At 42.6% G+C, this 26,050-nt stretch overlaps 1 protein-coding gene across 1 annotated transcript; it reads left to right on the top strand.

The window, feature by feature from the left end:
• Positions 1-844: 844 nt before the first annotated feature.
• LOC146631689 (inter-alpha-trypsin inhibitor heavy chain H3-like) lies at positions 845-25,414 on the top strand. The gene is made up of 22 exons (XM_085353060.1): positions 845-1,013; positions 1,215-1,244; positions 1,496-1,519; positions 1,660-1,814; positions 1,967-2,071; positions 2,168-2,330; positions 2,741-2,851; positions 2,970-3,098; positions 3,202-3,315; positions 3,398-3,566; positions 3,675-3,800; positions 3,920-4,101; positions 21,245-21,430; positions 21,551-21,690; positions 21,863-22,023; positions 22,369-22,395; positions 22,499-22,561; positions 23,487-23,600; positions 23,794-23,995; positions 24,384-24,556; positions 24,807-24,918; positions 25,040-25,414. The coding sequence occupies exons 1-22, from the start codon at positions 900-902 to the stop codon at positions 25,176-25,178; spliced, it is 2,739 nt and encodes a 912-aa protein (XP_085209186.1). The 5' UTR covers positions 845-899; the 3' UTR covers positions 25,179-25,414.
• Positions 25,415-26,050: the final 636 nt, after the last annotated feature.

Here is a 26,050-nt window from a genome sequence, read left to right as displayed (position 1 = left end):
GAGATTATGTCTACTTATGTTTCTGGGCTAAATGACAAACACATCTTTACATAAATGCTGATGATGAGAAATGATAAAAAGCCTCTTGTAGTTTCTGACAGGTCTTCACTTTTTAATTCCAAGAGCATAAAAAGACTGTAAAGTAAAGTCCCACACAAGAACCTCCTTCCTTCAGCCAAAACAATGAAGACGAGATGTGGAAGATCTTGGAGTGACCTAGCCAGTCTCCAGACCTCAGGCCTGTAAAAAATAAAGTTTCGAGTTTCCAGGCGGCAGCCAAGAAACCTAAAGGATTTAGAGACATCTTTCCCCATCTCACAATGCTGTGATTGCAGCCATTCTCCAGCTTTCTGTGAATGGTACTCTTGCCCGTTAATCTGTAGTCTTTGATCAATGGTCTTTGAAAAGTGTTTGTTGATCAATGGTCATGACAATTTGCATATTAATAATCAAGGAACTGACCTCACAGCCCATTGTTCATTTAGTGGCCTCGTTTGAGTCATTGTGTAAAGGTACTGTTTATATGGCTGGACAAACCTGCAGTCAGCTGTGACTGAAGAAGTCACTTGAATGAGTGATGAAACGTTTCTCCCACTGAAAACGTTACGTCCAGATGAACAGAATCAACTTTTTCGGATTACTTTCTTGAAACAGTTGGTGTCGATTTTATTGTCACTTTGCTAAGTCTTTAATTAAGTGTCGATGGGATTCACTCTCCCAAACATCCACAAACTAGCAAATATTATCTTTGCGGTTCACAGCCACCTCACAGCCTCCTGGACATTGAGCTCAGGGCAGCTGACCAATATAGGAAAACACACAGATACGTGTCCCTCCCACAGGACACTGAGAGTTTTGCTCTGCACTGAAGTCAGCCAGTGTTCAGTCAGAGTTTGGTCATGTCTGGACTGTTGGGTGTTCGCCTGCTGCTGCTGTGGGGCTGCGCCTGCCTCTGGCTGAGCAGCTCAGCCTCAGGAGCTCTGGTCATCTCCAGGCACGATGAAGCCATACAGGTAACGTCAAACACTTTTGTGATATGAAACTGAAATAACTTTGTGGCATGATTTTGACAGCGCTGACTTCAGAAAGTAGTTCTATGATTTTTTTTTTTTAACCCAAAACCCTTAAACACCAACTGTGTCTGAGTTTTTTGTAAGCTTTTTCTTAAAACTTACTTCGTGTAATCTCCGTAATATCCTGTGTGTGTATTTCAGGAAAGAAGAGGAGCTGCCAGATCACTGCAGGTACTTGGAAAACTATTCACACATAGTCTCTTTGTATTAGTGAAAACATCTCATTAGTTTTTAATCACTGCTAAAATTCAGTTTCTGATACTGCGTCATAACAGCTCAACTTCAACATAACACAGATCACACTATTTTTAAAGATATATCTGCTGGTAAACCAATAACTACATAAACATGCAGTGGAAATTAAGAGCTTAGTGCAGCCTTATTATTTTTTAATGTGAATCCATCGCCCTTTGTTCTTACAGAAAAGAAGTACAAATGAAGTAATGGTAAGAAATGTATCCATTCATATTCCTGGTGATGATAATGGTGATGAGAGATAATAGTTTTAATTCAGATTAAAAAATCAGATTCATAGAGAGAAACCCATTTTTATCTTCTTACATTTCCTTCTGTCTCTCTGTCTCAGGTGGAGGTGCACAGTGTGACAGTGGACTGCACTGTGACCTCTCGTTTTGCCCACACTGTCATGACCTCCAAGGCGTTCAACAAAGCAAACTCGTCACAGGAAATCTTTTTTGAAGTGGAGCTGCCCAAGACTGCTTTCATCACAAACTTCAGCATGTTAGTCTGTTTCCTCTCTAATCATTCTGACAGTTTTATAGGCCAGTCCTTCATTTCACAACTGTGCTCCAAAGCTGAATTTCTCACTATCTTGGTGTCAATTTATGTGCTTTAACATCCCTCATGTCTATCTCCATCTTTCACATCCACAGGGAAATTGAGGGTCAGGTGTATGTTGGAGAGGTGAAGGAGAAGGAGAAAGCTAAGAAACAGTACGAGAAGGCTGTTTCCTCTGGACAGACTGCTGGACTCGTCAAGTGAGTCGTCCAAATGAACCAGAAACACAGATCGTGTAAATTCACTGGAGAAGCTGTCAGATATCTCTGTGACATTTTTGTTGTTGTTATTTCCAGGGCTTCTGGAAGAAAGATGGAGAAGTTTTCAGTCTCTGTCAATATTGCAGCTGAAAGCAACGTGACCTTTGTCCTGACATATGAGGAGCTCCTTCAGAGGAAACTGGGCCGATATGAGCTTTTGACCAGAGTCAAACCCAAAACACTGGTTCAGGACTTTCAGGTGAATCCATGTTTGATTAGATTCCCTACTTAGGGTGTCCCAAAAAATGTATTCTTTGTATCTGGCTGTAGTGCTTTCAGTGGGAGAAACGTTTTGTTATTGTGCAAAGATACATTTTGATGATTGACAAAACATTTCTCCCACTGAAAGCACTACAGCCAGATACTGTTTATAAGGTTGGACAAACATGCAGTCAGCTGAGACTGATGAAGTGACTTGGATGAGTGACAAAATGTTTCTTGCACTGAAAACAGTTACATCCACATGAACAGAGTCCACAAATCAACTTTTTGGGATTTCCTTACCTGGATGATTGAGCATGCATCAAGACATTTTAACCCCCATAGGGTGATTTCCTGATTTACATTAGAAATGATCTCTTGTCTCCATGTTTGCCTTTGTGGAAACAGATTGTGACAAACATCTATGAGCCTCAGGGCATTTCTTATGTTGACGCCCATGCAACCTTCCTCTCGAATGAGCTGCTCCCTCTGGTGGAGAAAACTGTCACAGACAGAAAGGTACCTTCATACAATTGATGATCATCTATAATAAACTTTCTAATTACTGCACCCCACTTTATTGCATGGTTGAATCTCAGTTGGGATCATAATTGTGTATGTATTATTCCCTTTTCAGGCGCATATCTCCTTCTCACCAACCATGGAGCAGCAGAGGAAGTGTCCAGGTTGTGATGGAACACTTATTGATGGAGATTTTATTGTCAGCTATGATGTGAAGCGAGAGAAGAACCTTGGGGACATACAGGTCAGTGAAAGCTTCAAGTACTGAATAAGATCAAATTGAAAAAGTGATTTATTACACCATTGTTTTAAAATTCATTACTTTTTGGAATCTGTCTCTTCTTCAGATTGTAAATGGATACTTTGTGCACTTCTTTGCTCCTGAATTACCCAAACTCCCAAAGAATGTGGTCTTTGTAATTGATATAAGTGGATCAATGAGTGGAAGAAAGATGGAGCAGGTAAGAAGTTGTTCTGACCCCTGATGTGCTTCTAATATGTCAAAGTTCACGTGGACACACGTCATCCTCTGACTCTTTGTAGACAAGAGAAGCTATGCTGGCCATTCTTCAACAAGTCCATGAAGACGACCACTTTGCCATCATCCTGTTTGATTCTGTTATTGAAACCTGGAAGGATTCACTTACCAAAGCAACAAAGGAAAACATAACTGAAGCCATGGATTACATCAGAAGAATGCGTAGCAGAGGAGGTAAGAAATACAAAAACCAAGCAAACAAAACAAAAAAACAAACACCTAACAGCACAAAAACATTAATAGTTTATGCATTTTAAAACATGAATTGTGTTTTTCTTTTAGCAACCAATATTAATGATGCAGTGTTGACTGCTGTAAACATGCTGGTCAAAGACAGACAGATGGAGAGGCTACCAGATAGAAGTGCTGATATGATTATATTACTGACTGATGGAATGCCAAATGAGGGTAAGTATGTAGAGTGCAAACATACCGTAGGCTAGATTATGTTTGTTCAGCATTTAACATTTAACATTACATTGCATTTAGCATTTTTTTCTTTATGTTTTGCATGCATGCATTTGTAGGAGAGAGCAACACTGGCAAGATCCAGGAGAATATGCGTACAGCTATTGGGGGAAACATGTCTCTGTACTGCCTTGGATTTGGAAATAATGTGGATTATTCCTTCCTGGATGTGATGAGCAAACAAAACAAAGGCCTGGCCCGCAGAATCTTTGAAGCTTCAGATGCTGCTGCTCAGCTCCAGGTGCGAGTTCCTCTTCCACACTAATCTGTGTAGCTCCCTTATTTAGAAACCTTTAGATAATAACTTCTTCCACAGTGTAACCTCGTGTGCTTTATCCAAGCATACTTTCTGCTAAATCACCGGCAAATTATAATTAGAATAAATGCAGCCTGTTTGTAGTTTTGGAAACCAGAATCACTGAGTTGGAGTCCCAGCTCCAGACCCTTGAAAATCCTGCAGCTAGCCAGAGCCCTGTAGTCCATGTGGGCTTAGCCATCGTTAACTGCCTCCCCGGGCGGTTTGTACAGAGTAGCCAATAAATCAGGCCAGCTGGGTAACAGTAAGCAGGAAGTCCATATTGTCCCATTCACCAAACAACCATAGTGTGAATTATTTTGCCTCACGTGGTGAGGAAAATATTCTCGTTATTGGCAACTGTTTTGAGATGCGTGAAACTAGAGACACCAGCGACCATTGTCTTCCAGTTAGAGTCGGGTGGACTGATCCAAATATTGATAATATTGATAACAACACTAACAGTGTTATCAGAGTGATATTTGAATTTGTTTCTTCATTAAAAGGTTGAGTGTGTTGCATCTGAAAACAAACAGATCTACGCAAACACCTCTCCTCTCCTGCAGCGCACTTTGCCCTACCCCCCTCTCTCCTTAGTTGTCCCATTCAGATAATATATACAGCCCACAACAGCCCACAACAACACAGACAGTTTGAATTCATTTGAAAGCCTGACTCTTAGCCAACACAATGCAGAGCCGCTACCTAAACTCTCACAGAGGTTGATTATCTGATAGATTGTCACTGGATATGACTCTGAATACTCTGGCTCCCCTGCAGTGTTGGGCAAGTTACTTTCAAAAAGTAAATAGTTATAGTTACTAGTTATTTCTTCAAAAAGTAATTGAGTTAGTAACTGAGTTGCAATATTATAGAAGTAACTAATTACTGGGAAAAGTAACTATTGTGTAAATAAAAAAAAAAGTCTAACCCCCTTGGGGCGAGAGTATAATTGCTGTTATTTTACCTCTACAGTTCACCTTTAAAAACTACAGTGGGGCAAAAAAGTATTTAGTCAGCCACCGATTGTACAAGTTCCCCCGCCTAAAATGATGACAGAGGTCAGTAATTTGCACCAGAGGTACACTTCAACTGTGAGAGACAGAATGTGGAAAAAAAATCCAAGAATCCACATGGTAGGATTTGTAAAGAATTTATTCGTAAATCAGGGTGGAAAATAAGTATTTGGTCAATAACAAAAATACAACTCAATACTTTGTAACATAACCTTTGTTGGCAATAACAGAGGTCAAACGTTTACTATAGGTCTTTACCAGGTTTGCACACACAGTAGCTGGTATTTTGGCCCATTCCTCCATGCAGATCTTCTCGAGAGCAGTGATGTTTTGGGGCTGTCGCCGAGCAACACGGACTTTCAACTCCCGCCACAGATTTTCTATGGGGTTGAGGTCTGGAGACTGGCTAGGCCACTCCAGGACTTTCAAATGCTTCTTACGGAGCCCCTCCTTTGTTGCCCGGGTGGTGTGTTTTGGATCATTGTCATGTTGGAAGACCCAGCCTCGTTTCATCTTCAAAGTTCTCACTGATGGAAGGAGGTTTTGGCTCAAAATCTCACGATACATGGCCCCATTCATTCTGTCCTTAACACGGATCAGTCGTCCTGTCCCCTTGGCAGAAAAACAGCCCCATAGCATGATGTTTCCACCCCCATGCTTCACAGTAGGTATGGTGTTCTTGGGATGCAACTCAGTATTCTTCGTCCTCCAAACACGACAAGTTGAGTTTATACCAAAAAGTTCTACTTTGGTTTCATCTGACCACATGACATTCTCCCAATCCTCTGCTGTATCATCCATGTGCTCTCTGGCAAACTTCAGACGGGCCTGGACATGCACTGGCTTCAGCAGCGGAACACGTCTGGCACTGCGGGATTTGATTCCCTGCCGTTGTAGTGTGTTACTGATGGTGACCTTTGTTACTTTGGTCCCAGCTCTCTGCAGGTCATTCACCAGGTCCCCCCGTGTGGTTCTGGGATCTTTGCTCACCGTTCTCATGATCATTTTGACCCCACGGGATGAGATCTTGCGTGGAGCCCCAGATCGAGGGAGATTATCAGTGGTCTTGTATGTCTTCCATTTTCTGATGATTGCTCCCACAGTTGATTTTTTCACACCAAGCTGCTTGCCTATTGTAGATTCACTCTTCCCAGTCTGGTGCAGGTCTACAATACTTTTCCTGGTGTCCTTCGAAAGCTCTTTGGTCTTGGCCATGGCGGAGTTTGGAGTCTGACTGTTTGAGGCTGTGGACAGGTGTCTTTTATACAGATGATGAGTTCAAACAGGTGCCATTCATACAGGTAACGAGTGGGGGACAGAAAAGCTTCTTACAGAAGACGTTACAGGTCTGTGAGAGCCAGAGATTTTCCTTGTTTGAGGTGACCAAATACTTATTTTCCACCCTAATTTACGAATAAATTCTTTACAAATCCTACCATGTGGATTCATGGATTTTTTTTTCACATTCTGTCTCTCACAGTTGAAGTGTACCTCTGGTGCAAATTACTGACCTCTGTCATCATTTTAGGCGGGGGAACTTGCACAATCGGTGGCTGACTAAATACTTTTTTGCCCCACTGTATTTATCTTGCCTTGTTTGGTGTCATTCTTTTCAGCACAAATTATTTGTGCCACTCCAAAAAATAATCATATCCACTATAAGATAAAGGAGCACTTCACAAGCCTGATACATCAATGCATGACAGCAGGAGATGTATCACTCCACCTGGAGACTACACTAAACACTAAACACTAACTACACGACACACTAACTACACACTCCAGACACGCTAAACATCACAAATCTCTCACATCTCAAAGCTCTCTCTCTCTCTTTCGTTCTCTCACCGCCTTCACTCCTAAAACATCCTCCTCTCCCTAAAGAACCAAATGCTATGTGACCATACCAGTTTTTTTATTGGTCGACATGGTACATTTTTCCACCAATAGGTGGGGGGGGGAATCATAAGCAGAGAGTGCTTGCAAGCGCTGTCCTTAGACAGTAAACGCAACGATAGTATTCTGGAGAAAACACCACATATATTTTATTTTATCATGACTTTTATGAATTTTTTTAATCCTGGCTCTGGTTTTACTTGGCCTATCAACACAATTTATATAGCATTATATAAGATGCTATATGGTATATAGCATCTTGTTTCTATGTGATCTTAAATTGGTCATGTGATTGATGTGAGACATGAGCGAGACAGATAAATATGAAGGCATGCCGGCTCAGACGTCGCCCGGAGGAACCAGGGCACCCTGACGAAAAGTGGGCTACTGGAACAAGAAGGCATCGATGGGCAAGAGACGAAAACAGGGCGTTGTTGGAATGCTACTACGCAAGTAACCCCGGCGGAAGGGGCTACATGAATAGGATGAGGGACCTATGGATTCTTCGATACCCAACATCCACAATGACGGCGAAACAACTAGTAGCTCAGTGTTCCAACATTCGAAAGAAGGGACTGCTCTCACAGCTAGAGATTGACGAGGTACAACACAAATGCTACGGCAAGGAGGAGTCAGGACGCCAGGTCAGGGGGGAGATATCATCACCCCCACCCGAGATTGGGTACATAGCCCCAAGTGCGATAGGAGAAGGATTGTTGAGTGCGAGAGGAACTGACCTGAAAAATAGGATCATGGCCAAGCTTGAAACCTGGATCCCCCGTAGCCGGTTACCAAGATTACGTGAAGTACCCTCAGAAGGTCTGCTAGATGATGTTAATGCAGCACTACGGACAATACCTACAACCACGATTACCGACACTAACAAGCTGATCTACAATACGGCAGCAGTGATCAGTGAGATGCTTGGCTACAAGTTGAACAGCCACAAGGGGCAGTACTCTCCATGGAGAAGGAGGCTAGAGGGCAAGATCAAAGTAGCACGGAGGGAGGTTAGCCAACTAACGGAGTTGCAGAAAGGTGCGACAAAGAAGGTGCATAAGAAATACAGCAAGCTGTCCATACCTGAGGCCTTGGAAACTGCCAAGCAAAGACTCACAGCCTTGGCCAGCCGCTTGAGGAGGTACACCAGAGAGATAGAAGGCAGGAGAATAAACCAGCTGTTCTCCACAGAACCAGCAAAGGTGTACTCTCAGTGGCAAGGGAACAATAATAATAAGAGAACAGCACCACCAAGGCTGGAGACTAGGGCTGAACGATATATCGCATTTGCGATAATATCGCGACATGATCAAGTGCAATTTTCTAACCGCAAAGGCTGCGATTATACTCTGGACATGTCCAAATTCATGGGCTGCATCCTCCTGAGGCCGCATTTGTAGACCGATTACGTCACAGCGACGCGCCGAAGGCTGTCCAAATTACTACCATATCCCAGAATTCATAGCGCGGCCCAGCCAAACTCCAGTTTCCAGCAATGGCGGCCGCTACTAAGTTTTAAAATTACTCATACTAATCTTTCAGGGTCACAAAATAAACTTTTAACATATTTTCAGGCGAGAAAGTAGTTGTGTAAACATCAAATATCTGCTCGGTTTATCAAGATATCCCATATTTGCAAAAGTGCTTCGACGTTTTCAGAGGCGTCTGCTACCCACCAGCTCGACAGCTAGCCGGGAGCTCGAGGGTTACTGATGCGGCCGAGAACGGCACAACTCCCGGCACATCATTTTCAGATCACCGCGGAGTTTCGCTGCTCGGGTTAAACGTAATATATAAGTCACTTAGACAACCTAAAAATGTTATTGTTGGGCTTTTTTCAGTGTTTTGTTTGTTCGTGAGTAAATCGGTTTGGCTGAGATTAAAGTTATTAGATTAGATAAAATAAAACTTTATTAATCCCCCGGGTGGGTTCCTCCTTGGTTTTCACACAGCTGACTAAACGTCAAACAGAAAACTTATTAAACAGAAGTATGAGACAGTCGAGAATTTACACCAGTGTCTGGTTATATTTTAGATAGCAAGAAGCAGACGGCCGAGTTTATTAAACTCCACCGAGACAGCGGTGACGCTAATCAGAACTAGACCGTCCAATTTCACGCCTTTAAATTTGAAAGGCGTGTTTGTGTGTGTGTTTATACAATTGCTATTATGTTTGCACTTTATGTGTAATGTTACTGACTGCAGAGATCAGTAAGATGTGTGTATTTTTTATTTATTAGTTTTATTTATTTAATATTATTTTTTAATTTAATGACTGTCTAGTAGTTCACAGATGTCGAAAAACTGAGTGTGGTAAAGCCACTGATTTTTTTTATGTATATTTCTGCAATCTGCACATTGTACTGACTTTCATTTTAATGTTTACACCAGGGTTCCTTGTCAGCACTTTATGCTCAGATGTTTGTAAGCTAAAAATAAACTATTGTGTATGTTCAAATATACTGTTGTGATTGAAGAAGTTAAATAAAAATGTCAGTCATCAATTCATGCATCACCTCATGTCATCATAACAGAGGTCTGTCTTCCAGGAAAGAACAGTTTAAAATTAATGTAATATAGTATTGGCCATACTATATGATGTATTGCTTGTCTTTGTTTAATAATACAGAAGACAAAGACCTTAAAAAATAATCGCATATCGCATCGCAATCGCAATATTGGGGCAAAAAATCGCAATTAGATTATTTTCCATAATCGTTCAGCCCTACTGGAGACGGAGCAATACTGGAAGAGCATATGGGAGAAGGACACAACCCATAACGGCAATGCTCAGTGGCTAGTGGATCTGAGGGCAGACCACAGCGACCTCCCTGAACAGGGTCCAGTAACCATCACAGTGGCAGATATCCAAGAAAGGGTCTCCAGTATGAAGAGTTGGACAGCACCAGGGCCCGACATGGTTCACGCCTATTGGCTAAAGAAGCTGACTGCACTCCACGAGCGTCTGGCAGCACAAATGAACCAGCTGCTAGTTAACGAGAGACATCCGGAATGGCTAACCGAAGGTCGGATGGTCCTGATCCCCAAGGACCCCAAGAAGGGACCGGTCCCCTCCAACTACCGACCAATAACCTGCCTCAGTACTACATGGAAGCTCCTGTCAGGCATCATATCGGCTAAGATGAACAGGCACATGGGTCAATACATGAGCGGGACACAGAAAGGAATTGGCAAGAATACCAGAGGCGCAAAACACCAGCTACTGGTAGACAGAACAGTCAGCCGAGACTGCAAGACCAGACTGACCAACCTGTGCACTGCCTGGATTGATTACAAGAAGGCCTATGACTCAATGCCCCACAGCTGGATACTGGAATGCCTAGAATTGTACAAGATCAATGGGACCCTAAGAGCCTTCATCAGGAACTCAATGGGGATGTGGCGTACAACACTAGAGGCCAACTCCAAGCCCATAGCACAAGTCACCATCAAGTGTGGGATCTACCAAGGAGATGCTCTGTCCCCACTGCTGTTCTGCATAGGCCTGAACCCCCTCAGTGAGATCATTAACAAGACTGGCTACAGATACCGACTACGGATACCGACTACGGATACCGACTACGGATACCGACTACGGATACCGACTACGGAACGGAGCAGTTGTCAGCCACCTCCTGTACATGGATGACATCAAGCTGTATGCCAAGAGTGAACGAGACATCGATTCACTGATCCACACTACCAGGCTATACAGCAATGACATTGGAATGTCGTTCGGACTGGAGAAGTGTAGTCGGATGGTAACAAAGAGAGGGAAGGTAGTCAGAACTGAGGGGATTGAACTACCAGAAGGCAACATTGCAGACATAGAGGACAGTTACAAGTACCTGGGGATCCCGCAGGCGAATGGGAAACATGAAGAGGCCGCTAGAAAAGCTGCAACCACCAAGTACCTGCAGAGGGTCAGGCAAGTCCTGAGGAGTCAGCTGAATGGTAAGAACAAGATCCGGGCCATCAACACGTACGCCCTGCCCGTGATCAGGTACCCTGCTGGGGTAATAGGCTGGCCAAAGGAGGAGATAGAAGCCACTGACATAAAGACAAGAAAGCTCCTTACCATGCATGGAGGGTTTCACCCCAAGTCCAGCACCCTGAGGCTGTACGCTAAGCGGAAGGAAGGGGGCCGGGGACTGGTGAGTGTCAGCACCACAGTCCAGGATGAGACAACGAACATCCAAGAATACATTGGGAAGATGGCCCCAACTGACCGAGTGCTCAGTGAATACCTCAGGCAGCAGAAACCCAAGAAAGAGGAGGGAGACGAGGAACCATCATGGAAGGACAGGCCCCTGCACGGTATGTACCACCGGCAGATAGAGGAGGTGGCTGATATCCAGAAATCCTACCAGTGGCTGGACAAAGTTGGACTGAAAGACAGCACAGAGGCACTAATCATGGCAGCACAAGAACAAGCTCTGAGTACAAGATCCATGGAGGCTGGGGTCTATCACACCAGGCAAGACCCCAAGTGCAGGCTGTGTAAAGATGCCCCAGAGACAATCCAGCACATAACAGCAGGGTGCAAGATGCTAGCAGGCAAGGCATACATGGAACGCCATAACCAAGTGGCCGGCATAGTGTACAGGAACATCTGTGCCGAGTATAACCTGGAAGTCCCGAGGTCAAAATGGGAGATGCCCCCAAGGGTGGTGGAGAATGACCGAGCTAAGATCCTGTGGGACTTCCAGATACAGACGGACAAAATGGTGGTGGCTAACCAACCGGACATAGTGGTGGTAGACAAACAGAAGAAGACGGCCGTAGTGATCGATGTAGCGGTTCCGAATGACAGCAATATCAGGAAGAAGGAACACGAGAAGCTGGAGAAATACCAAGGGCTCAGAGAAGAATTCGAGAGGATGTGGAGGGTGAAGGTAACGGTGGTCCCCGTGGTAATCGGAGCACTAGGTGCGGTGACTCCCAAGCTAGGCGAGTGGCTCCAGCAGATCCCGGGAATAACATCGGAGATCTCTGTCCAGAAGAGCGCAGTCCTGGGAACAGCTAAGATACTGTGCAGGACCCTCAAGCTCCCAGGCCTCTGGTAGAGGACCCGAGCTTGAAGGATAAACCGCCCGCAGGGGCGTGCTGGGTGTTGGTTTATATATATATATATATATATATATATATATATATATATATATATATATATATATAGATCAACTTACCTCAGAATATATAAAGCATATAAACAATTACAGCAATATGATGCAACAAACACAGCAGTGCTACTAATCCAAAATACTCAAAGCTTCATAGAACTGAAACAAACAGTTATTTTTAGATCCATTCTGCTGCTGATACATACTTTAGGTTTCTGAATATTAAACTTGTTGCTGCATTTCATAGTGTGTAACTTGACAGCCCTGAGTACTTTCTCCCACACTGAAAACACTGGAATGATAAAATTATTTGAACATTATCTAATAAGACTGATTCAGGACAGACAATTAGTTATAACTTTCCTAGCAGTTCTTCACAAACAGGGAACAGATAGAACAGTCTGTCTATTCTCTCCATCTGTCAGCTGCTGCTGGCTCTTCCTCCTCCTCTTCCTCACACAGTGCTGAATTTGTCCTGGTGGATCATCAGGGGTGCAAAGCCTCACAGATGATGTGCAGCAGTGGGTCTTTCAGTCTGTCCTCACTCTGGACACTTGCAGTTGTCACATGGAAATCAAATGTGTGATAAGCTGCAGGATTCAAACACAAGTGTAACTTATAAATACATGTTCATACTTTTATTACACAATCAGAGAGAAAGAAAAAGAGAGAGAGTGCAGGACAGACAGAAAGGTGACAGTCTCAGATGTATACACTGCTACAAAACAGCACAAGAGAAGGAGGATTTAGTGTTTGTGTTATTACGAGTGCTAAACAAGAAGAGTTCCCAGATGGTACAGTGGACACATATGTGACTGCTGTGATTAAAGCATCTTTCTTTCAGCTTAACGAGTAAACCGTCAGCTCGTTCAAACACACGTTAAAGTCCGTTTGGCTCGACACCACCGAACAGAGGCAGCAATATAACATAGTTAACATTAACAGTGTAGTGAATCCTGCTTGTGCCGTGATATTCAGGACCGCAAACTGAGCAGCATTCACTGACTTTCAGCTTGTTGTGTTTGTGGATATATGACTGACTTTAATTATCCACAAAATCGTCAGATTCTCTGTAAGATTAAGGTCAACTATCGAACGGCGTATAAAGTATAGGCTTTAAAACAAAGTAAACGCTAAAAGTACAAACATCGCTAATGTCACATAACTTTGCCGGCATGTGGCCAACAGTAATGTTTTAATGTTCTTCATTATTAAACATTTGCACATAAATAAGTGACATAATATTCAGAACTAACTTTTGAAAGCTGTAGATAACAGCAATGTTATGTTTGTCCATACTGCCTCCTGTTGCTGCCGTTATGGAGAGTTCCAGCAGGTGTCGCTGTGGTTCTCTCTAGATGTTATGTGTACTTCCTAAAAACGAGTGTACGGACGTTCATGTTGGCTGATAATAAACGCCTGGCATACAGTTACAGCGGACTGGTTATTATAAGCAAAACCTACATGGTGTCAGAAGTGGGATATATTAGAAAGCCTGCACAGTCCAAGAAGAAAAGCGGAGCCGGTAAGGACGACGAAAAAAGCAATCACCGCACAACATGGCGGACGGATTCCGGCGCCCAGATCCTCTCATCTTTGACGGCAACGTCGCTGAAAACTGGCGTAAGTTCGAGCGCGAATATGACATCTTTATCGCCGCTGCCCACAGTGACAAAAATGCTAAGACTAAGGCCTATATACTCCTCAATCTGGCGGGACCAGAGGCCATTGAAAGAGAGCGATCATTCACGTATGCCCCCGCAGTCATATCAGCTGAAGGCATAGTAGAAGTCGCCGCGGAATCGAGGGAAGACCCCGCATGCCTAAAGAGAAAGTTCAGGGAAATCTGCAACCCAGAGACCAATGTCATAATGGAGAGGCATAACTTTAACAAAAGACAACAGAAACCCGGTGAAACCATTGAAGCATACGTGAGCACGTTAAAGAACATGGCCAGAACCTGCAGCTTTGGTGCACTACAAGACGAGTTAATCAGAGACAGATTAGTATGTGGTATAACCAGTGACAGCGTCAGACGTTCCCTTCTTAAAGAGACGGAACTCACTCTTGCCAAGGCGGTGCGTATATGCCAAATAAGCGAGCTCACAGATCAACATAGCAAAGCCCTCTCTACACCAAAGCATATTACATCTGCTAGTGTGGACACTGTACAGATTAAACATGGCAAGTTCAAAAGGAAAATAAATAAACCTCTAACGAACATTCAAAATTGCAGAAACTGTGGCGGTTCGCATCCAGCCAAAAGGGAGCAATGTCCTGCTTTCGGACAACAGTGTCACGTCTGCAAAAAATACAATCATTACAAAAAACAATGCAGATCAGCAAAACCACATCACAGAGGCAAACAAGTGAACCAAATTTCAGAGGATGCTGACCCAGACAGTGATGAGACATTTTGCATTGAGCACCTAACAATGGAGGGTGAGAACAATCACAACAAAGAAGGATACTGCACAGTCAAAGTTTCTGATAAGGCCCTCAAACTAAAAGTAGACACTGGGGCAAAATGTAACGTAATCTCACTAGACACTTACAGAAAGATCGGCAACAACGAAACCCTATTCAAGTCACAAAAACAGGTAAATCTTGTTGCTTTCGGAGGCACGAAGATCAAGACCACAGGCACAGTTACTCTCAAGTGCAAGCTAGCTGGACAGTTATATGACCTGCAATTCCAAGTTGTAAAACACGATGTGCAACCCATCATCGGATTAAAGGACAGCGTGCGAATGAAACTGGTTAGTTTCAGCAAGGAAGTCTACCAAGTTGACACAGATCAGGATGAGACACTAGCGCAGAAAGTGTTTCATGAATACACAGACCTGTTTAAAGATGAAGTCGGTGACTTACCTATAACTTACTCAATGAAACTCACTCCAAACGTGTCACCTGTCGTCAACCCTCCAAGACGCGTTCCTGTTCCTATGCAGAAAAGAGTTAAAGAGGAACTTCAAAGAATGCAGGCCCTGGGAGTAATTGAACCAGTGGAGGAGCCCATGGAATGGGTATCTAACATGGTCGCAACACACAAAAAGAATACAGATGATGTTCGTATCTGCATTGATCCAAGGGATCTGAACAAGGCACTAATGCGACCTCACCATCCCATGCGAACTGTGGAGGAAGTAGCTGCTCAGATGTCGGGAGCAACCATCTTCTCAGTTCTGGATGCAAAGAGCTCCTTCTGGCAAATCAAACTAGATCCTGCCTCATCTCTTCTCACTACGTTTGCAACACCTTTCGGCAGATTCAAATTCCTGAGGATGCCCTTTGGCATCAACACCGCTTCTGAAGTCTTCCAGAGAGCCATGGAACAAATATTCATGGGATATCCATGCGCAGTGATAGTGGATGACATCATAGTGGGAGGCAAAGGAATAGAGGAGCATGACAAAAATGTAAAAAAGGTTCTGGAGCGAGCCAGACAAGTAAAACTCAAACTGAATCCAAAAAAGTGCAAGTTCAGACTTAAAGAAGTGAGCTACGTGGGACACATATTCACTGACGAAGGACTAAAAGCAGATCCAACTAAAATCTCCGCGATCAATGAAATGCCACCACCAGAGGACAAGACGTCTCTCCAACGTTTCCTGGGAATGATCAACTACCTGGGCAAGTTCATCCCAAACTTAAGTGAACTGTCGGCACCACTTCGTCAGTTGCTTCACAAGGATGTGGTGTGGAGCTGGACTCAACATCAGCAGGATGTTTTCAACAAACTTAAAGCATGCCTCACTAGCCCACCAGTACTTCAATACTATGACATGCACAAGCCAGTGACTCTCACATGTGACGCTTCCCAGCATGGTCTGGGGGCTGCATGCCTTCAGGACGACAAACCTGTGGCATATGCATCAAGAACTTTAACTCCAACGGAGAGAAGGTACGCTCAGATAGAGAAGGAGTTACTAGCTGTAGTGTTCGCATGTTACAGGTTTTACGACTACATCTACGGAAAGCCAGTGGTGATTGAAACTGACCATCAGCCTTTGGTCACAATCCAAAACAAACCTTTCCACACAGTCCCGGCACGGCTACAGCGCATGATGCTACGATTACAAAAGTTCAACTTGACTCTGGTGTACAAGAAAGGCAAACACCTTTACATCGCAGACACACTCTCTCGCACACCAACGCTGGATGAGCAACCTCTAAAGGAAGAGGGGCGCGACTTCGAGGTAATGTCACTTCAGCTCATCTCACCAAAACGCCTACAAGAGCTCACCGAACACACCTCGAAGGACGCTACCCTACAGACACTTGCTCGCTACATCCAGCAGGGGTGGCCAAAACAAGCAAGTAGTGTGCCTATAGAAATAAAACCATTCTTCAGCTACCACGATGAACTAATCATCGACAACAATGTCATTATGAAAGGCAACAGAGCCATCGTTCCAGCATCACTACATGAAACCTATCTGCAGGAACTACACAAGGGACATCCAGGCATGGAGTCTACAAAAAGGAGAGCAAGGGACAGCGTATTCTGGCTGACAATAAACTCTGACATTGAGAACAAAGTCAAATCATGCAGCATTTGCAACAGTCTAAAGCCTCACCAACAAAAACAACCCCTGAAACTACACCAAATTCCTGATCTTCCCTGGTCCATCACAGCCACAGACTTATTCGAATGGGACAATCGCCACTACCTTGTGCTCGTGGATTCATATTCTGGATGGTTTGAAATAGATAAACTTGAAAACCTAACATCGGCCTCAGTCATTAACAAACTCAAACACCACTTCTCAGTACATGGGATACCACAGAAACTGTACTCAGACAATGGCACCCAGTTTACCAGCCAGACCTTTCGTGAGTTTGCCACACACTGGGAGTTCATACACGTCACAAGCAGCCCTGAGTTCCCTCAGTCAAATGGACTCAGTGAAAGAGCTGTCCGGAGTGCTAAAAGACTCCTTGAAACATCAAAAAGAGATGGAACTGATTTCTATTTGAACCTGTTACATCTACGCAACACGCCACGAGACAACATTCTTGGCTCACCAGCACAGAGGCTGCTATCAAGACGAACGCGGTCAACCCTTCCTGTGTGCAAAAAACTGCTAACACCAACAGCAAAAGTGACAACCACTATCAAAACTCAACTCACAAAAAAGCGTAAAACTCAAAAACAGCACTACGACAAGTCCAGCAAGCTGCTCAGTCCATTAACACCAAACGAGGTGGTGAGATTACAAACACAGAGAGGACATGACAAGATTGGAGTTGTAAGTAAAGTATGTGCTGAACCTCGCTCATATGTCGTTGAGTCGGGTGGAAAAGAATACAGGCGCAACAGACAACATCTTCTGCCTGTGAGCGAGCCTCAACCCGAAAAGCTCGCTACAACACAAGATGAACTGGACTCATCTCGACGAGCGGATGAAACTGAACCTAATAAAACACAAACCAACAAACATGAAACAGTTCAACTCAACCCACCACAACATGGCACAAAACAGTCAGAACAGGTGATAACACCTACAAAATGCCAAGTACGCTCTGATGACAACTTGTACCGAATCAGATCTGGTAGAGTGTCTAAACCGAATAGTAAATACGTGGATTAAAAGCACACCGGTGCTGTATTTTCTGTTTTGAAATGTGTTTTATCTCGTGTTATGTTGTTGCATATTTGTCGCAGTTATGACAATGATTACTGTGAATTTCATTTGATATTTGAAGCCTCATTTTGTTGTGTAATCCATAACCTGATAAGTTCTTCCATCACGGTGGTGTTGTTTGATTTGAGTTTGCCTGAAAAGTGCAAAATTAAGAAGAAGAAAAAAAAACTGAAAAGGGGGATGTAGATAACAGCAATGTTATGTTTGTCCATACTGCCTCCTGTTGCTGCCGTTACGGAGAGTTCCAGCAGGTGTCACTGTGGTTCTCTCTAGATGTTATGTGTACTTCCTAAAAACGAGTGTACGGACGTTCATGTTGGCTGATAATAAACGCCTGGCATACAGTTACAGCGGACTGGTTATTATAAGCAAAACCTACAAAAGCTTACTCTTTGGCCGCCCCGCTTCCACTTCTTTGAAGTGTCTCCCAGTCCCAGTGCACTTGTTAGCATGTTTTGGTTCGTGCAACTGGTCTGTCGGGTTATTGTCTCCCCAGAAACATTTCCGTTGTGTCTTGTGTGCTTTTGCAGGTGTTTTTCTTTTTGCAGTGTTTTTCTTTTTGCAGCATTTTTCTTTTTGCAGCGTTTTTCTTTTTGCAGCATTTTTCTTTTTGCAGCATTTTTCTTTTTGCATCGTTTTTCTTTTTGCAGCATTTTTCTTTTTGCAAGTGTTTTTCTTTTTGCAAGTGTTTTTCTTTTTGCAGCATTTTTCTTTTTGCAGCGTTTTTCTTTTTGCAGCATTTTTCTTTTTGCAGCATTTTTCTTTTTGCAGCGTTTTTCTTTTTGCAGCATTTTTCTTTTTGCAGCGTTTTTCTTTTTGCAGCATTTTTCTTTTTGCAAGTGTTTTTCTTTTTGCAGCATTTTTCTTATTGCAGCATTTTTCTTTTGGCAGCATTTTTCTTTTTGCAAGTGTTTTCTGAAGTTGCAGTCCATTTGGCCTCTCAGGGCCACCGTAGCTTCAGCCTTCTTCTGTGTGTTGAAAAATAGTAAGGCGTCTGCACTGCATTTTCTTCTTAGTAACAGTAACGACATTGTAATGACAGAAATAGTAATTAGTTAGATTACTAATTGCTGAAAAAAGTAACACCGTTACTTGCCATCACCAGTGTGTGAATGTGTGTGTGAATGGGTGGATGACTGGATATGTAAAGCGCTTTGGGGTCCTTAGGGACTAGTAAAGCGCTATATAAATACAGGCCATTTACCATTTACCATTTTAATGGCATTATTACCATCACTGCTCCCTGGGGCAGTCCTAGCCTGTTTGGTGCTCTGGGCAAACACTCCCTCTGCCACCCCCTGACACACACACACACACACACACACACACACACACACACACAAAACATATTAAGGATTATACATTAACATATCTTATTGTGAAAACTGATGATGGAAACGTACTGAAATTAACAAGATAAATATTTTATATAGTGAGAGAGAGAGAGACTATGCAAATGGCTAACAAGCAGTCATTATAATTCGTCATGCATTGAGAATAGCAGACAAATCAACATTACAGCTCTTCCAATTAATGGCTAATTAATATTGTGCTGAAAACAGTCCAAAAGAGTCAATAAACCACATCAGTGTCTACTGTCTGCCTACTGCTTACGATCATAGCCAAGTGGCTAAGAAAGGTAAACAGAAGTTGTCCCAATCCCTACTAATGAATGCTATCTTGTTTCAGGATACATGTCATACATAATACCTGCTATTATCCAAAGACACATCTGCTTGCCTGTATCTTTTGCTCGTTTCTCTCTTCTTTTCTCTTTTTTTTCTAAGCTGAGGACCTGATGGCTTTGAACTTTTCTTTTCCATCTTCCATCAGTAATTTTGCACTCCAGTATCAACACCCAACCCTACAACATAAACTTGGACAAACTACCGAAATGCGTTGACAGAGACATGCCAGCGATTTTGAGTCATTCTGCGCTCCAGATGGATTAATTGCGTTAAAAATTTTAAATGTGTTAATCGTGATGAGGGCGTTAACGTTGACAGCCCTGATTTGTTTGGTTTTCAATTTAGTTTTATTTTGCAAGCTGGTTTTAGGTGCCGCATTAGCCAGCCAGAGAGTACTCTGCCATTCCACCCCTCTCCTCCCTGTGCAGCAAGGAGCAGGCACCTCATAAATGGAGGGCACCCTTACTCCTCGCAAATAGACATGTGCCTATGCAATCTCCAAAATGTGCTGGCATGATGTCAAGGCAGGATGGGTGCAAGCAACTTTTTTTTGCAGATGCCATGATGCCGTCCCAACCACGATACCGCCCTGGTCAACAGCCCAAGTCACCCAAATCAAAACCTGCCACTGACTGCTTCCCTGAAAATAGCCTCAAATCAGAAGTACCTCACACCCTATTATAACTCACAAATGCATACCTTACTCAAGAGGAGAAGAACATGGTTTCTCACTAATTAGAAGTTCTTCATTGAGCCTGGAAAAAGAGTTTTTTGCTCTTAAAAGATGCGATTAGAGTATGCTTTAGGTGTCAAATGTACTGCAGTGTAACCGTTTTAAATAAATTCTATCTAATAGACTCTAATTTGTTCATGTAAATGGGGAATCCTCTTCACAAAGATTCGTTATGGAGTTCCGCAGGGTTCTGTGCTCGGACCATTTCTGTTTATATTATACATGGTTCCCTTAGGCAGTAAAACAAGAAGGCATAGTGTACATTTCATTTTCATTTCTATGCAGATGATATCCAGCTTTATCTATCAGTGAAGCCAGATAATACACACTAATTACTTCGGCTGCAGAAAAAAAAAACCCTAAAGCCATAGTTGTTTTTAACCAAGATATGTCCTTAAATGTGCATAATCAACAAATATGCAGGACTGTTTTCTTGCATCTTCGCAATATCTCTGAAATTACAAACATCCTGTTTCAGAATGATGTTGAAAAACTAGTTCATGCATTTCTAACTTCTAAAAAAACTCACTAAAAGCCTTCAGTTGATCCAAAATGGTGCAGTGAGAGTACTGACTAAAAGCCAGTAAGTATTTCTCCCATACTGGCTTTTCTTTATTGGCTTCCTGTTACATCCCAAATCAAATTCAATCTTCATATACAAGGTGTTAAATACTCAGATCCCACCTTCTCTTAAAGACCACCAAAACAAAGTAATGTAGCACCTGAACAGAGCACTTCGCTCTCTTACTTGTGGTTCCCAGGTTATTTAAAAGAAGAGTGGGAGGCAAACCCTTCAGTTTTCAGGGCCCTCTTCTGTGGGTTTGATTTCAGGAGCCAGACAGACATTGTCATGATTTCTTAGATTTTCATTTAAAGCACTGCAGTTATGCCATATTCCTATGAATTACATGCCGTCACTATTTCATGCTGAGTTTACGATAGAAAATTGGAACATGCAAATGTGATAAAGTGTGTGTATTTATTTCAGGGTTTCTACGATGAAGTGGCCAGCCCTCTACTTTTAGAGGTGGACATGCACTATCCTGACAATGCAGTGGATTCTCTGACCACCAGCCACTTTAGCTACTTGTTTAATGGCACAGAGATTGTTGTGGCTGGTCATTTAATGGACAACGACCTTGACAACTTCCTGGTGGAAGTGGTTGGACAGGGGGTGAGGAAAAAAAGAAAAACACAAAAAATGGCAGAAACATTGAGACATTGAGTAGACATAGCCTATATTTATTTGTTTTACTCTGGTTCATATGGATTTTATCTTTTGTTTCTCCTGAAGCTCGAAGAAGACTTCAGAGTCCAGGGTCAAGTGAGTGCTGCAGACTGGGATGTTTTTTACCCAGACGAGGAGTACATCTTTGGAGATTTTACCGAGCGGTTGTGGGCCTACCTCACTATCCAGCAGTTACTGGACAAGAGGTCAGTTTAAATCAGTTCAGTTTGGCTGCTAAGGCACATTGTTCTCATAAGAAATATGGTATGATATATAGTCTTTGATGACACTTGTTCTTTTACCAGGACGCTCATTTTAATCATTTGATGTTCTTTTATAGATTTCCCTGTAGTAATACATATATTTTCCTTCTGGCAGCAAGAGCGGTACACCAGATGAGAAAGCCAACACAACAGCCAAGGCCCTGGATATGTCCCTGCAGTACAGCTTTGTCACCCCTCTCACATCCATGGTTGTTACCAAGCCCGAAACCGAAGACTCGACAAGCAGCCCTCTTATTGCTGACAAGCTGACTGAAGGTACCTGGAGAAAACAGAGTTTAAAAATGTAAAACACTGGACTGGCTTTTCTTAAAGAGACAAAAACTATATTGACTGATGAATCGGAGAGGTGTGTGTGTGTGTGTGTGTGCGTGTGTGGTTGTGTGTGTGTGTGTGTGTGTGGTTGTGTGTGTTTGTCAAGTGTCACTTTGAAATGGCTGCAGTCAAGCTTTACCACAAAAGCAAAGCATGGCTGCAGCTCATTCATAAAGAGAACTGGTGACTGAGTTTACATTTTCCACATATTATTCCTCTTTAGTGAAGTATAAAAGCAGAAGCTGGAGCTCCAGTTTAAAACTGTTATCTGTCTGTTTTTTCTCACAGAGCAAAGACAGCAGGCTGAAAAAATGAGTAAGTGATTGTTTTTGTAACAATAAATCACAAAAAAGATTTATGGGACAAAGTCAATTTGTTGTATTCGTGTTGATTTGAATTTTATTCTCCCTGTTCAAAGCATATAATTATATACCTGCGCAGTCGTATCCACGGCATTACCCGCCAGCACCCGCAAATTTTGGTAAGTACATCATATACAGTTCAGATAGGATAGATTGTGCTCCAGCCATGACGTCTTACTTTGCTGATATTTACAGATCTGCATTAAGAGGCACAGTTAACTAGATAAAATGCCATGGCATCTTTCACAAACATAGGACTTGGTGACTGCTCCACTTTAAATTTGGTGCCACTTTAAATTATTGCTAATTATTATTTCAAGTCCTTCTGCACTAACTGGTCCAAAGATGTGTGGAAATGCTCTTCATTGCTCTCAGATAATGACTAATTTTGGCTTCATCTAAATTTTAGCTTTACTGGCATGTTTTCAATAGTATGCCAGAAAGATGCCATTTCTTTGAATGAAAAGACATGTTTAGACTCTGGTTAAAATGGATAGATGCAGATGAAACATTAAGGAGAGCAATCTTTTTGGCTCTGAGTAAGGAAAGGCTCACTTGTAGTCCTTTCTTAATATGCTGCTTTTGAATTCCTTTTTATTCTAATGGGGACAGTTTACAAAATGAACCCCATGTTTATAAATTAGTCAGGAAATAGATCACTGAAACCGTGTGCCATTTCCCAAAGATATTGATAAATATAATTTTTTTTTTGAAACCCTGACAAGCCTCCCCCTGCTGGCCATAAGAATGACAGCAGATTTAAGACATCTCCATATTTGCTTCTCTTTTTGGATCCAGAAACTATCTCCATCTTTAATATAGAGCCTGTGATGGACAGATTTTCTTTGAAAACAGTATCAGTGTTTCAAAACACTGACAACAACACTTAAGATTATGTAGCTGGAACTAAAATGAAGTATATGGACGTGGTTCCACCCATGAGTGTGGACTTTTCATGGGTGGAACGTCATGACCTTCATGTTGCTTGTGTGTTTTTCTGCAATATGTATTTATTCCTGTCACACTATTCTGGGGCCCCTGCAGTGGATGGAGATCCTCACTTCATGATAGAGCTACCAGACCGAGGTGATGCTTTGTGTTTCAACATCAACGACAAACCAGGAACCATTTTCAACCTGGTCAGAGACTCAAATTCAGGTCAGCCCCGTGTACACAGCTGTCTTAAGACTTAGGAAATGCAGTCTTAGTGTCGTCGTTGTTTTTCTTCATGTATAATTTTATAGATCGAAAACTTGTACTGATATTTTTTTCCTCAGTTCATACATGAGTTATGCAATATGTGCCAGAAAGTCCAGATATCATGTGACTGACTGGATCCCACTGTCTCCAGGTATTTTGGTGAATGGTGAGATTATTGGAGACAAGAAAACTCCCCCTGATGGGAAAATAAACACCTATTTTTGGCGTTTTGGCATTGTCCACCAGACCCTTGGGGTCAGGCTAGAGGTGAGCACTGAGGACATCTCGCTGTTCCAGGATGGCAAATGGGTCAAACTGCTTTGGTCTGACGCAGCCTCCATTAAAGGATCCAAGTGAGTGATTACATTGTTAAAGTCACAGCAAAAAAAAAAAAAAGGTCTACATAGTTTCTCCATCATCCAGGGAGTCTTACGAGTATGCCACATGACAGGTGAGGCAAGGTCTCACAGTGGTTTCTCTCAAAAGGTCTGGTGGTAATGATCCACTGCTTTTTTTCACACTTTGGCTCATGTGATTTTCTGCATGATTAATCATGAGCCAATGATCACCTCCTAAGGCACAACCCTCACTGTGGTTTAAATACCTGGGACTCTCCACCTTTTGGTTTTTGAATCAAAGACGTTTCTTAGATGTGAGATGAAACATTTCCATGAAACTGAAAGAAGTCAGACTGCCTTCTTTTCAAGCTCTTATGATTGATTTTTATTCTTTCTCCTACAGTGTGGATCTTCTTGTGACCAAGGATCGCAGCCTAACTGTAACACTAAGAGATTCAGTTAAGTTTGTGATTTTGCTTCACAAAGTGTGGAAGAAGCACCCATACCACCGGGACTACTTGGGTTTCTACACCCTGGACAGTCACCTCCTGTCCCCTGGTGTTCATGGCCTGCTAGGTACAACATGACACATTTCTTCTCTAAATTTGTGGTTTATCACTGATGATTTTGAAGATGTTTCCATGTTCTATGTTAATGCAATTATTAATAAATAATATTTAACAACAATATAGGACCACTAATCTCTTGCATCAGTAAAACAAATACAGCAAAACTCAAATTATTTAGGTATAATTTACAATTACCAGTGTTGGAAAGGGTCCAAATTCAAATATTTTTATAATTTAAATGATTTACCATCCTCCAGGTCAGTTCTATCATGGGATTAACTATGAGGTGGCACACTTGCATCCAGGAAAAGTCCCAGAGAAACCAGATGCCACCATGTATGTGAAAGGACAGGAGCTCAATGTAACCAGGTACACTAAAGACTTCAGTCTGGAAGTGTTTGCATGCAAAATGAATTTTAAATGTGTTGTTGCTGTGTTTGTGCTCTCGCAGTGTGAATCTTCTAAATGAAACATCTCTCTCTGTCAACAGAGGCTGGCAGAGGGATTTCAGGAACGATGTGAAGAACGGGGAAAATGTTCCGTGCTGGTTCATTCACAATAATGGGACTGGCCTCATTGACGGACATGTGAGAGACTACATTGTTTCCGGCCTTTTTAAATCTGTTTAAGAAGAGGCCACACGGCCGTACCAGCTGCTGAAATCATCAAAATGCAATTCTTTTAAATAAATATTCAAATCCGCAGGCACTTACAGCACCAATAACCAGCAACCAACACAAGACAGCTTTCATTCATAGTGCTGCATACATAATAATCTCAACAGTGTCAAGTACTTGGAGACTGTCTCAGTGTTTCCTTGTATTAAAATATGTGCAAAACAGTCATTAAAGATGTGCTCAAGATTGGTCAATATGTGTCCCTTTTTCATGGTTTCAAACACTGTTCGTGTTTCCTCCTATTTACTGGAAAATGTATTTAACTTAGACACTTTCAAAACAGGGCTGGACAATTAATTTTCCCAACGGGGTACATGAGAAACTGGGACTGTTGTTGAGGGCAGCACCAATAAGATGAAATCAGTTCTCTTTATAACTGTAATCTCAGCTACTGGTAAGAGTAGGAGCTATAACTGGGCAATGAAAATGTGAAACAGGCATCGTAAACATGCCAACATTTTATTACTATCTAATCAATATTTCCCAAAACAATGCTGATGCATGATGTTAAAAACGAAAATGTAAAAATCTAGTGTGTTTTGGGCTTGAACGAGCACATCGAAACAAACCAAAACAAGAGCACCAAGAGGGCCAAAAAACAAAACGAGTCCAAAACAACAACAACAAAAAACCCAACAACAACAACAACAACAACAGAAACACACTGGAACCCAAGAAAACAGAGTCCAAAACAGAACGGTTCAGGGGGCCGGCCCGGGGGCCAACAGCACAGGAGCCCGAACAGTTCAGGGGGCCGACCGTGCGGACGGCGACGGCGGGGCAGGTCCGGAGGCCGGCCGCAACAACGACAATGTCTAGCCAAC

This window comes from Diplotaxodon limnothrissa, linkage group LG5, assembly GCF_057381915.1.
Source record: "Diplotaxodon limnothrissa isolate DT_005_m linkage group LG5, D_limnothrissa_male_GT1.1, whole genome shotgun sequence".
NCBI lineage: Eukaryota > Metazoa > Chordata > Actinopteri > Cichliformes > Cichlidae > Diplotaxodon > Diplotaxodon limnothrissa.
Note: the sequence above shows the minus strand (reverse complement) of the source record. Positions and strands in the feature narration are given on the sequence as shown.

Coding starts and splice junctions, on each gene's coding strand:
- LOC146631689 (XM_085353060.1), top strand. CDS start 900: ATGTCTGGACTGTTGGGTGTTCGCCTGCTGCTGCTGTGGGGCTGCGCC. Junction 1,014..1,214: donor GGCACGATGAAGCCATACAG/GTAACGTCAAAC, acceptor TGTGTATTTCAG/GAAAGAAGAGGAGCTGCCAG. Junction 21,431..21,550: donor TGGAAGTGGTTGGACAGGGG/GTGAGGAAAAAA, acceptor TTTCTCCTGAAG/CTCGAAGAAGACTTCAGAGT.